This window comes from Empidonax traillii, unplaced genomic scaffold (genome assembly GCF_003031625.1).
Source record: "Empidonax traillii isolate 1590-97213 ecotype Southwest subspecies unplaced genomic scaffold, ASM303162v1 scaffold54:size2178333, whole genome shotgun sequence".
NCBI lineage: Eukaryota > Metazoa > Chordata > Aves > Passeriformes > Tyrannidae > Empidonax > Empidonax traillii.
The window spans coordinates 1,402,719-1,415,109 of record NW_020955247.1 but is presented as its reverse complement, the minus strand read 5'-3'; the positions used below and the strand labels follow the sequence as shown (position 1 = coordinate 1,415,109).

General features: G+C 37.3%; 1 protein-coding gene across 8 annotated transcripts in view; it reads right to left on the bottom strand.

Moving 5' to 3' along the window:
* Positions 1-4,809: 4,809 nt before the first annotated feature.
* The window catches only part of CSNK1G3 (casein kinase 1 gamma 3), a 71,517-nt gene continuing 63,935 nt past the window's right edge, over positions 4,810-12,391 (bottom strand). For 6 of the 8 annotated variants that reach the window (XM_027879351.1, XM_027879353.1, XM_027879349.1 and 3 more), the window contains 2 exons: positions 8,336-8,427; positions 4,810-7,046 (listed from right to left, as the gene is read on the bottom strand). In XM_027879351.1, coding sequence (XP_027735152.1) covers positions 8,370-8,427 — 58 coding nt within the window. In that variant the 3' untranslated portion in view covers positions 4,810-7,046; positions 8,336-8,369. The remainder of the gene's footprint in view (positions 7,047-8,335; positions 8,428-12,391) is intronic. The other 2 variants (XM_027879352.1, XM_027879354.1) reach the window with 1 other exon arrangement.

Genomic DNA, 12,391 nt, shown 5'->3' with positions numbered 1-12,391 from the left:
TCTCTCTCCACTGGGCCACAAGTCCTACCAGGGCCTTGGTCCAGCATGGCCTTCCCATGGGGTCAAAGCCTCCTTTGGGCATCCACCAGCTCCAGTGTAGGGTCCTCCACAGGCTGCAGGTGAATCTCTATTCTACCATGGACCTCCACGAGCTGCAAGGGCACAGCTGCCTCACAATGGGCTGCACCATGGCCTGCAGGAGAATCTCTGCTCTGGTGCCTGGGGCACTCCTTCCTTATCTGATAGCAATTGCTCCCACAGAGTATCTTCTTCCTCTTCTTGTTATTTCAGTGGCACTACCCCTGACACTAATGGGTTTGGACTTGGCCAGCAGTCAATCTGTCCTGGAGCCAGCTGGCATTGGTTCTGATGGACATGTGGGAAGCTTTTGGCAGCTTCTCACAGAAACCACCCCTGTAGCCCCTGTACTACCAAAACCTTGCCACACAAACACACATAAATACAGCCATAGTGTTTCTGCTTTGATTTCAGCCTCAGCCTTGAACTTTCAGCAGGTGGAAATACTTTCCATCAGCAGGACACACTCTCATCATAGTTCTCAGATAAAGAAATGTCCCACTTACTTATAAAATAATAATTTTGAAAGATGTCAATCTTCTAATTCCCAGAACACCTCAAACTTCTGGGTAGGCTTGCAAAGACATCACTTTCTTTGAGTGACAGGCAAGGTTGTAGCCTAAGCTTGTGGTGGGGAGAGCAGGATCATGATCTGCTTCTGCTCCAGATAAGTCAGCAGATTCATCTTCTCCTGATTTCAAGGATGGGACAAAAGAGCACCTTGTCATATTTAGCATCTATAAAGGATGAAAATTATTTCCATGATTGCAGGAAATCATGGTTCAGAGAAGATACGTTCTTCCAAAAGCTTGTTCCTCAATATCCCTTCTAGCCAGTTACGACTGCATAAAGAACTTAATTAAACCAAATATATCAAACAGTCTCCTGTAGTAGTTCTCAGCGGTAGCCATTACTTTAGTACAGTTCTTGTACTATTCACTGTTTCAATAAGCAGTACAAACCTGTCCCTAGCCATCTCCTGTTGACTTGGCCACCCACAATTTCTCAGCCCACAGCCCTTCTTTCCCAGGCTGAGTTGAATAGCAGTGCAGGGTAACAGCAAAGGCCAGCTGACTGGCAACTTACATCACTTCCCCTGTACACAAACCAACTCAGAATGATCCCAGCACAAGAGGTTCATCTTCCAGTAACATAAGCCTTGGCACTGGCAATGAAGGAGGGGAGGAGGAGGGCAGGAAATGTGCAGGGACTCAATTCTTTCTCAGGCGAAAACACAAGAGTGGCCATTACTTAAAAACAAACCTTTTGCTCAGCCTAAGCTTTGGGTTTCAAATGCCTGGTAAACCTCCTCAAGACCAATGTTGGCCTTGTACCAGCACAAGGCTCAGTTCTCCTACCTCTGCGTCTCCAAAGGCTGGCAACTAACTCATTAGTAGCTAGAATGGTTTTGGTAACTCATCGGTGCTGAAGCCACTCAATTGAGGCAGTCTTTGAGGCAGTCCTTGAGAAACAAAAGGTTAACTCAAACACAAAATTGTGGAAATAGTTCCAAAACCCTAGCATTAAGAAACCACAGAAGTAATAAATTGTCTGAGGAACAGAACATGTTGACAAGATAGAACATTTAAAGCATAAAACGAAAAGATAACAACATCAGCAAATCTTAGGATGAGCCAAAAGTCAACCTGACCCTACTACACTTACCAACTATCCAAATTAGGGAAAGATCTGAGGAAAGTTCGAAAGTTTACAACGATGAAGAAGAGCAAACGACCACTGCCCATGATGAAGGCTACAGGAACTCCCACCTCTAAACCTCCCCAAATTGAAGACTAGGCCTATATATGAATATTACAAGTAGATGTTGCAATTTAATGAATATGCATGTTTGTGATGTAACTTTATGCTCAGAACTGTATAAAAAAGCTGTGCTAATTGTACACGACAGAGTTCTTTGTCCAGGGCGACCTGGGAACTCTCCAACGCGTTGCGTTAAAATACCTCCTGCTTTAAAGAAACAAATCTTTATCTCTAAAGCAGTCTCTCTGTGCTTTTTTGGGGCAAAATTCCGCTTCAGTGCTTTGGCTACTACTGAGCAGTGTCTCCACAGCATCAGCCTCTCTCCAACATTTTAGCCCCCAGCAGGCTGGGGACGGTCAACACTTTTGAGAGGGGACATAAACAGGACAACCGACCCAAAGTGAAAAGGGGTACTCCATACACTATGATGTCTGGTCTGATAAAAAGCTAAGAGGAGGAAGAAGGAAAGGGGACATTTATTATTTACAATGTTTGTCTTCCAGAGCAACCACTACACACATTGTAACACTGCTTCCCAGGAACCAGAAGACATCACTTTCTGATAGGAATTAGACTAAAATCTTTGTTTTTTAATTTGACTGCACACAACCTTTCACTTTTGCTTTAGTTAACTGTCTTATCTCAATCCACAGTTTTTGCTTTTTACTTTCTTTCTCCATCTTGCTGAGAAGAGGTACAGTTTGGTGGGCAATTGGCATTCAACCAAGGTTAATCCACCACACTATTAACCCCCTGTAATCTGGAACCTCTCCAGTTAGCCAGGACTGCTGGTAAATAATTAAAAGCAGCGCAGTAAGCCGTGGATCCCATCCAGCCCCATAGATTGGTGCATGCCTAAGGGGTATAGCAGATCATTGACCACTTTTCCCTTGGATTATGGGGGCTTCATTCTGCTCTCCATCCGTCTTCCACTTCAGAGTGCTGAGTTCCCAGGGAAAAACTGGTGAGGCTGATAAAGATGGAGGCAAAGAAAGCATTAAGTATCCCAACTTTTTCATCATTTTTTGTCACTGTGTTTACACACACACACAATAAAATAGGGAGATTCTCCTTAGCCCTCCAGCAATTCATGCATTTATGGAAACATTTTAATTGTCTTTTATGGCAGTAGCCTGATTATGTTCTATTGTGGTTTTGCCCTTCTAATTTTCTCCCTGCCTAATCTCAAAACATCCTTGTAGTCCTCCTGAGTCGCCTGTCCCTCTTTCCAAAGGTCACAAACTCTTTTTTCTCCTCAGTTCAAGACAAAGCTCTCTATTCAGCCAGGCTGATCTTATTCCCCACTAGCCTGTCTTTCAGAACATGGAGACAGCCTGATCCTGTGTCTGTAGGAATTCCTTCTAGAAGATGTTCAACCTTCTTGGACTCCTTTGCCATTCAAGACTGCCTCCCTCTGTCAGCAAGTCCCTTTACCAGGCCAAAGTCTGCCCTCCAGAAGTCCAAGGTGGCAGTTCTGCTGACCCTCCTCCTTGCTTCTCTGAGAATCAAAAACTCTTTAATTTTTGATCCCTGTGCCCAAGATGGCCTTCAACCACCACATCACCCACAAGTCCTTCTCTCTATACAAACCGCTCCAATGGGGTGTCTTGGCCCAAATATGCTTGAAAGCAGCCAAAAGCCTGCTCTTCCATAACCCAGGGTAGCATCTCTGCTGAGTTTTTTTGATTGTGCCAAATACCTTAAATTCAACAATTTCATAATCACTGTGGCCAAGATAGTCACCAGTCATCACGTCACCCACAAGATCACCTCTCGTTACAAACAACAGACCTAGGAGTACACCTTTCCTACTCAGTTTGCTAGAACCTTTACCAAAAGTCATCTTTAGGACTCTGACAGGCTTCTGGAGTGGGCCCATCCAAACTTTCTGAAGGACAATAAAGATAAGTTCAGCATCCTGCTCCTGGCTCGGGGCAATCTCCAGTATCACCACAGACTGGGGGATGAAGAGTTTAAGAGCAGAGGAGAAGGACTTGGAGATACTGGTGGATGAAAGATCAGACCAGCAATGTTCACTTACAAGGTTCACAGAAAGCCAGTCACATCCTGGGCTCTGTCAAAGGCCAGCTGGGCAAGGGAGAGGATTCTCTGTCCCTCCACTCTGCTCTGCTAAGACCTCACCTGGAGTGCTGCATCCAGCCTAGGGTCCTGAGCATAAGAAACCTTGAACCTCTCAAAGAAAGTGCAGAGAAGGTAATAAAAGTCATGAGAGGATGGGAACACCTCTCCTGTGAGGAAAGGCTGAGAGAGTTGGGGTTGTCCAGCCGGCAGAAAAGGAGCTTCTGGCACTACCTTATTGTGGCCTTTCAATACTTACATAAGAAACATGGAGAGAAACTTTTTATCAAGGTCTGTAGTGACAGAACAAGAAACTGCAGATTAAACTGAAAGAGAGTAAATTTAGATTGTATGTAAGGATGATATTTTTTACATGGGGGTGGTGAGACACTGAAGTAGGTTGCCTAAAGAAGTTGTGGATGTCCTATCCTTTAAAACATTCAAAATTAGGTAGTATAGGGCTTTGAGCTACCTGATCTAGTGAAAGATTTCCATACCCATATCTGGACGGCAGTGGTGGTGTTTTGTGTTTGGACTAGATGTTATTTTAGGGTCTCTTCTAACCCAAAACATCTTCTTTTGATGAATTTCCTAGACTTCTTCAGGTCTTATTCCAGGTGACAGAGACCAGCACAGACTTATCTGTGAGTAGATTTCAAATGTGTGCATTGAAGTCTCTTCACTCTATTGCTATTATCAGGTCTATTAAAGCACATAACAAACATCTTAACTAAACAAACATAACTGCAAGTCAAGGTAGCATTCTGAATATCATTTTTTGAAATTCTTTGCCATCCAAAAAGATAAAATATGTTCAGTAATTCTTAAAATAAGAGCTATCATTATTTCATCTAAGACTGTAGGAAAGGGGGGAAAAAAGGCAAATTTTACAAAACTATCTTTATTTGTTTGTCTTACATTTAAACAGGGATGTATTTCATCTTTAGACAACCAACCAACATTTACTTCATTAGTGTAGACAGGAAAAAACCCAGGATATAAATACAAATCATATTGGCATACCTACATCAGTGCTGACTGCTTCGCTAGAAGAAAACCTTCAGCATTTAAGTCATGCACTTAAAAAAACTGCTGAAAAGCAAGTGCCTAGATACTAGTCGTTTCAGCAAATAAACAGTTTTTATATATTTGACCATTTTCAGTCCATATTATTCACACTTTGTTATGTGTATGGAGTTCAGATCATACAAACACTGTACAGATCAAAAACCTCTGAGAATAAAACTCATCAGGTGTACATGCCACATGTAAAAAGCAACAAATTTGGTCAAGTACTACAAAGAAGGATGTGTTTTCATAAGAGAATAGTCAAGTAACCTACTTTTCAGCTCAAATAAAGACAAAGAAGTAACTTCATGACTTTAAAATAATCAATAACACTGACTGGTAGAGTGGAAAACTTATGACCTGTCATACAGTGTGTTTTTGTAGACCAAGTTCAAGTTTTCTAAAACAAGCACTTGAGATCATGAACACAAATAACAATGAAGATCAAAGTATACATATGAGCACACAATCCAAACAATAAAATACACTTTTGGCTTTTAAGGAAAAATAAATTACAAAATACAATTAAAATCCTTGTAAATGCAATGATTAATTCAAAAGTGTGCACTTATTGTAATATACATTTTAAATGCTACCATAAAACAAATTAAAAATAAATAAGTATGCCAAAAGACATGTGTGGATAGAAAAAAGAAGCTACAATAATTATAAAAAAATGGAGATAATCTCAGTTTTGGTCAATAAATCTGTCTAGTGACTTCATCTTTCACAATCCTTCCTTAATAACTGGCAGTTAAACCTGACAAAAACATAACTCTGTCATTATGGCTTTAAAAGAAGCATATATTTTCTGAAAAAGAAAATGCAAAATGGGTTGTCTTGTCTACAGAACTGTTGGTTTGCTCATATTGCAAGCACTTCACGGGACTGTAGAGAAGTACCTGGCACATCCTTGCCATCCTACCTTACACTGCAAGACAAGAAACTTCCAAGAAAACAACTTTGGGAAATTTCAGGTGCTATGGGCTAGTACAGAGAGAAGTCTAACTCACTTTCATTGCATTTTTTTTCTAAATTAAAGAGCAAAATAATTTACAAATACATCTCTAACTTTTCATGGCACATCCATATTTTCAAATTAAAGATAATGTCAATCATCAGTTACCTTAGTGAACATACAGGCTTTAATACTGATTACACTTTAACCAGATTCACATTTATTTCTTCTTTTATAAGTGCTCTGTAGATCTTTTTTGAAGGTAATTCAGTCTTGCTAACATTATTAGAAGCACAGCTTAAATTATATAAACTTCTGTATTCTTTGTACAAATGCTCTTATAATTTCTATTGTACTGCAATTTTCATTTTAAGCATAACAAAAGCAGGTTTTCAAACCAACAAGCTACTGGAAATACTTTCTGTTCATTAGTACCTCCAGTATTTAGACAACTGTCAACAGTTGTATCAGCCTCCTCAGTATCTCTAGACAGTGACCATTTGGCTACAATATCAGCAGTAATACTGGGACAAAAGAAGAAAAACAATGCAGGTGTCATACAATAAATCTTAAGATTTTATTATTTTTCAATATGGTTGTGCATCCGTATTTGTCTTCTGCATTTTTGAAGAGAACTGCTTTTGATACACTGCTACAAACCCAAATAACAGATTTATGACATCTGTCTTCATCTAAGACACGGCTACTACTTCCTAGAAAAGAAGGAATACTTCTCAAGTTCAGTTTTGCTCAAGATACTGTTCATTTCTATAATTTCATTGGTCCATATGTTGATGGTCAAAGAACCACTCCTATTTGACAATATTTTAAAGCTTTCAGAATAGATGAATTAAAGAAACAAAAGTTCAATGCAGAAGAACCAAATCAAAGCACATAGGCATGACACTGTTTCTCACGGAGTCCTTGGAAAACACGTGGACTATAGAGGTTTTTGCTTTGGGTTTTGTTGCTGTTTTTTTTTTTTTTTAAGATCACAAAACAACAGTTGAACAACTAAGCATTTTCCCATGTTCTGTTTGGTTCTAGTCATTTGTTGCGCTGAATGGTTTTCCTTTTCCTCCGCTTGAATAAACAGCAGCACCTGCAAGTGTGACACAAATTACATATGATATAAAAAGAAACCACAAAACTGAACTGATTACTGTATGTTTCACTTAAGTATGTAATTCAGGCATAGTCAGCACCAAAAAGAACACATTTAGCTCTATTGCAGATGATTGATTTATTAGTGAAAGAAACTGAAGTAGAGGTATTTTTGACACATTCCACCTTTTCTTGGAAAAAAGTATCAAATAAAAAAAGCTATGATAGAAATAGCTAATAAGTTCAGAGTATTGATGAGAGTATCAAAAGCACAGGCATTATAGGCTGACTTAAAAATGTGTTTGTAAGACTAAAGGACACTCCATCACCTGAGTATTCTTTAACTGGTAATATGCCAAGTGGAAGCTTGCACTTAAGATTGTGTCACCTAAACTATGCACTTAAGACACTACTGTTGCTAATACAAGAAAACAACTTGAGTTTCCTTTGTCAACCAGAACTTGGAAAAACCCTCCCCAAAGCTATTCCCCAAAATATCTTAGAACAAAATATTCATGAACAATATAAAATTGAAGTTCTGATCCAGTGCTGTGATACTACTACTACAGTGAAAAATCACAGCTGTGATTTTACTGACTTTCTTTATTCTGCTTTATCGTGTACTATATGAAAGAAACTAAAACTGACAAATACTGACAAATACAATTTGAATTTCACTTAGCAAATAGAGACCACCTGAAAGTACCAAAAGAACACTACAAAATGAAAAAGAATTGGAGGGAGTTAAGGACAGATAATACAGAGGAGGACTGCAGAAGTCCAGAAAGGACTTCTGCAAATAAACTGAAGAGGAAAGCAACAAATAACACAAAGAAAATTAATTCATCTGAAAGTACTGTTAGCCTTATTTTAAGCAACTCCCAACTCCTGAACATTAGCTTTACAAGTAAAGCTTCCACTTACTAAAGCATTCACACTGTGCAATCAAAAGTGAATATGCAAGCTGTCCACCTTAACAGAGCTTGCCCGATGGAGTTCTGCGGTTTGGTTATTGAATTCTCACTTGCAGTGCTATACACCAAAGGGTCTTAAACTATGAAGTACAACAGAAGTGAAAATATATATGTACTCCATCAGTAGCCTATCAGTAAATCCTTAAATTCACCAAGCATTTCATATTACTAAAATCCAAAAGAAATCCAGACAATTTAGTTTGGAATATGGGAAATGGGGAAAGCATTTGAAAATCAAGGAGAACGAGGGTCTAAAAATAAGGTTCTACAGGGGGTGAGAACAACATCCAAAGTAGGGGGAGACAGAAGTTACCTTCTCAAAATATCCAAGGCACCCTGTTGCTCAGTCACTGAAAAAGTAGCAGTGGGCAGAGGCAGACCAGAACTGCTCTGAGAGTTACATAACTTTCAGTAGAAAAAAACATTGGTTATTGATGAAGAGGAAGCCCAAAATTAAAATTCAGTAGGGGAAACTACATAGATAAGTATTTTTACAGCTAGCAGAAGTATCATAATGTATTACTAACTTTAAAGTACTTGTAAAAGAAGAGACAGAATTGGTTTTGAAGGCCAGTAGCCGCTGACTGTAACTGTAATTCCCTCCTAACTACCAAGCCGTTTTTCAACATCTGCCTACACCTACCAACACCCACTATCACTTAAGCTTTGAATTTACTTGTAGGTCTATGGACACCAATTTAGTTTAATCTTTCTTTGACTCCAATCTTTTCACAAGAATTTTATATATGTATATACTACCAAAAAAAAAAAAAAAAAAAAGCATTTACAGTGCTCCCTTCCTTCTAACATGAATTATCCTATGATTCTGTAAATTAGGAAAACCTACCCTGAACTGTGATGGTAAACCACTTTTATACCTTTTTGAGATTATGAGGCCTCAATGAAAGCCTAGGGAAAAATTTTGTCTTGATTCATAATTTTAGCATGTCAGAACCCAGGTTACATAATTACATAAGTAACTGCAGGAAGATGAAAGTATGGCAGACAGTTAATTTATATTCTAGAAAGACAATCTAGAATTCTAACTCTTCATTCTTCAATTAATATGCAGCACTTCTCAAGCAGAAAACACTTCTTAAATGTTTCAGACTGCTTGTATCCTCTATGTAGTTCAAGGACATAAGGTCTTTTTGGTTCCTTATCAGAGAATTTTAACCAATCCTTGCTGCAAATCTCATACTGTCCTTTATTCCTTCTGCACAGCCTACTTAGTTTTCTACTTCTCTTTTAACCAGAGAAGAAGGGCAATATGCAATGAGAATTCAAGAGCTCTATCTTTAACTAGCATAAACCACTGCTCTTTTAATCCTGGTCTTCTGGAGTTTGAATGATACTACTACAAAGAGCACCATTTCTATTAACCATTGGAGTTTTTTTTTAATTATAAGAACTCTTCAAGTGTATTCCAGTTCAGTTCAGACAAAAATAACTAAATGCTGAAGACTCTTATTTGGTGCAGGAAAATAAAATCCCTATTAATATATACCTAAAAAGGTTAAAGGAATGTAAATTACATGGAGAATTGTAAAACACAGGACTGTCTTGGAAATGTGAACTGAAATACACTGAAATGTGTATTTTTAAGTCTAGAAGTGCTAGACATTCCAAGGCATATATGCACATTTATATGGGAATAAGAAAGGTCAGACTGCATTGCCTGATAATCAATTTTATGAAAGAAACACAACCCTAAAATTAGAGACCCATAGTGCTTAATTTCTCAATTAGTATAATTCATAACAGAAATGCAGACATGTTACTAAGGATACTGTCACTAGAGGGTGTTATTATCATTTATATATAATACATTAATATATAATACAATATGCTTGGAGCCATATTTAAAGCTACAGAATGGAGTATCATTAAAAAGTATTAGGCTACAAATATATTATTCAATATGCATGCAAAATATATAAGAATAGTAAGTTTTAAAAAGTTTTAAAAATCTCTAATTCTAGGAAAGGATTTTTCTTTTTACATAAATCATTTAATGACTGCTAGCCTCTTTACCTATAGTTTATAACACATTTCTAGTGTAGGTAGTATAATAGCAATCTGTAAAACTCAAAAAACACTAAACTTTTCCTGTACAATCTAAGGTGACCTTTGAGATATTATCTAAGATAGCAATCTCAGCATGTTATGAACATTTCTTATCCTTCTTAAAACATCCTTTTAAAAAACTTTCTTCCTGTTAAATATCCTTCCTTCTACCACTTGAGCAGTCCCTTCGCCTAACACGCTGAAGCAACCTAATTTCTCATTTGTGTTTGGATAGTTGTGTTTTTATATTTGCCATCTACCATGTGACAGCACTTTACTGCAGGATTAGAACAAGTGTTTACAATGGCAAAAAGGATGCAAGATGCGAAAAGGACAAATAGTTTCCTGTTTGCCCTCCTCTGTCCTTCCATGGCAGACCCTTTTGGTTATTCAAATCATACATGTCTCATAGAAGCAACTGTTCTGATGATTAGCAAAGAGGAATGGAAAGAGAGGTTGACTGGTCAGTAAAGGTAGAACAGTGATCAGTTTAGTTTTCTCCATGGTTTACAACTCTAGAAGTAACAACTGAAATAGGGCTGAAAGCTACTTTTTTAAAAACTCAAACAAAAAACCACACCACCACCACCAATAAAATATCACCAACACCCAAAAACCAAAACAAACCCACAAAAATGCCAAAAACCTGACACCTACCCCTAAGTTATGCTTGCCGCATAGCCACACCATGAAAATTACATGGCATAAAATTTAGAATATATACTGTAAGTACAAAAACATTTATCAAACTATGAAAGTGTTGAATAAATGTCCCAAAACAATAAAAAAAATTACTGAAAAAAAGAATCCTGAATATACTGAGTACTGAAAAGTATTCTACCGAAAGGGTGACAGAAGATCTAATATTCAATTAAATTATATTTGTGCTATAAATAGAAGATATCAGCAAGAGAGGTTAGCTTTGTTCATACTTTCAGATGGAGAAAAGATTATGAAAGAGGCACAAAGTGCGTCTTTTGGGAATACAGTGTCTCCCTAAAACCAAAAATGTCCATATCACAGATAAAAAAGATAGTAATTATTGCATTTCCTTACATTCTTCAGCCATGTAAAAAATCTATAAACACATGTTTAAATGTCTCACAATACTTTTTGATATTAGGATTGTAACTATTATTTTAAAGTGTAAAATTACCTAAACCTTCTAAAGCAGTGTTTCTGAAAAAAATATGTATACTTATGCATTGATGCTTATTAGCAATGCTTGTGAGCACATGTGGGTGAGGGGTGCACATGTATTTCATTAGTGTCAAAGTGTAAAACAATCTCTATCCCCAAAAAAACCACAGGGACTGGGGAAACTGCAGTTTAAATAGACAGTGCTGGAAAACTAATTTGACTGTTTCATATTTGAAAAAAAAAATTTATCTAAAGAGTAGGATATTGAGACTAGTTATCTCATCTGTAACAAGACCAGTAAAGACTAGGCAAAAGCAGTCAAGCACAGCATATTTGTCCATCATGTATTTACATTAGGGAAAATAAACTTCTACACTTCTACAGCGGCTGAGCATCCCAGCTTCTATGAATTTTTTTAACTTTCCGTAGATAACTACATAAAGTAGAGAACTAAACATGGATTGAACTGTGCTAAGCAGTATTCAAAACACAAGTAATTTAATCATTTCCTGTGGGTACATGAACTGAGCATAAAGAAAGTTGTCACTGTGCTTATTCAAAGGGAGGGGATAGGGAATTTATCCATGAACAGCCTACCAACATCCTCGCTCTTTGGGACCTTTTTTTGTTTTAAATATATGCAAGAAAACAGTATTCTTGACAGTAAAATAATACTACAGTACTCTAAAAAGATGGTATATTAAGAATTTAGTTATTTTCAGTGCTTACAGTAAGCTAGCGCAGAAATGTGGCACAACAGACTCCACTTACTACAGTATTAACTACACATGCACATAAACCTTACATACCAGAACCTCAGAATTTGGCTTTTGAGAAATTTTCCCTTTTCTAAAACTTAGGAAAACAGGTCTTACAACACTAACTGCTATTAAGGAATACCTACTGGATTGCTTTGTTACTAATGTATCCTTCATATTTGAGTGCCGCAACTTTACAATAAACTAGAGCCATATCCTTGTAAAATCCTATTCCAGGCACAATTATAAAATAAAACATGTTGAAAGTTATATTGCCTTTAGCTATCAAAAATTTTTTTCGGTTCTATTTTGCAAGTCTGAGTTTACTACTCAAATGCATAAGCATTAGTTGTCCATCACAAATTAATTGACATTACTATTTCTCCCTTTCATTACACTGTAAT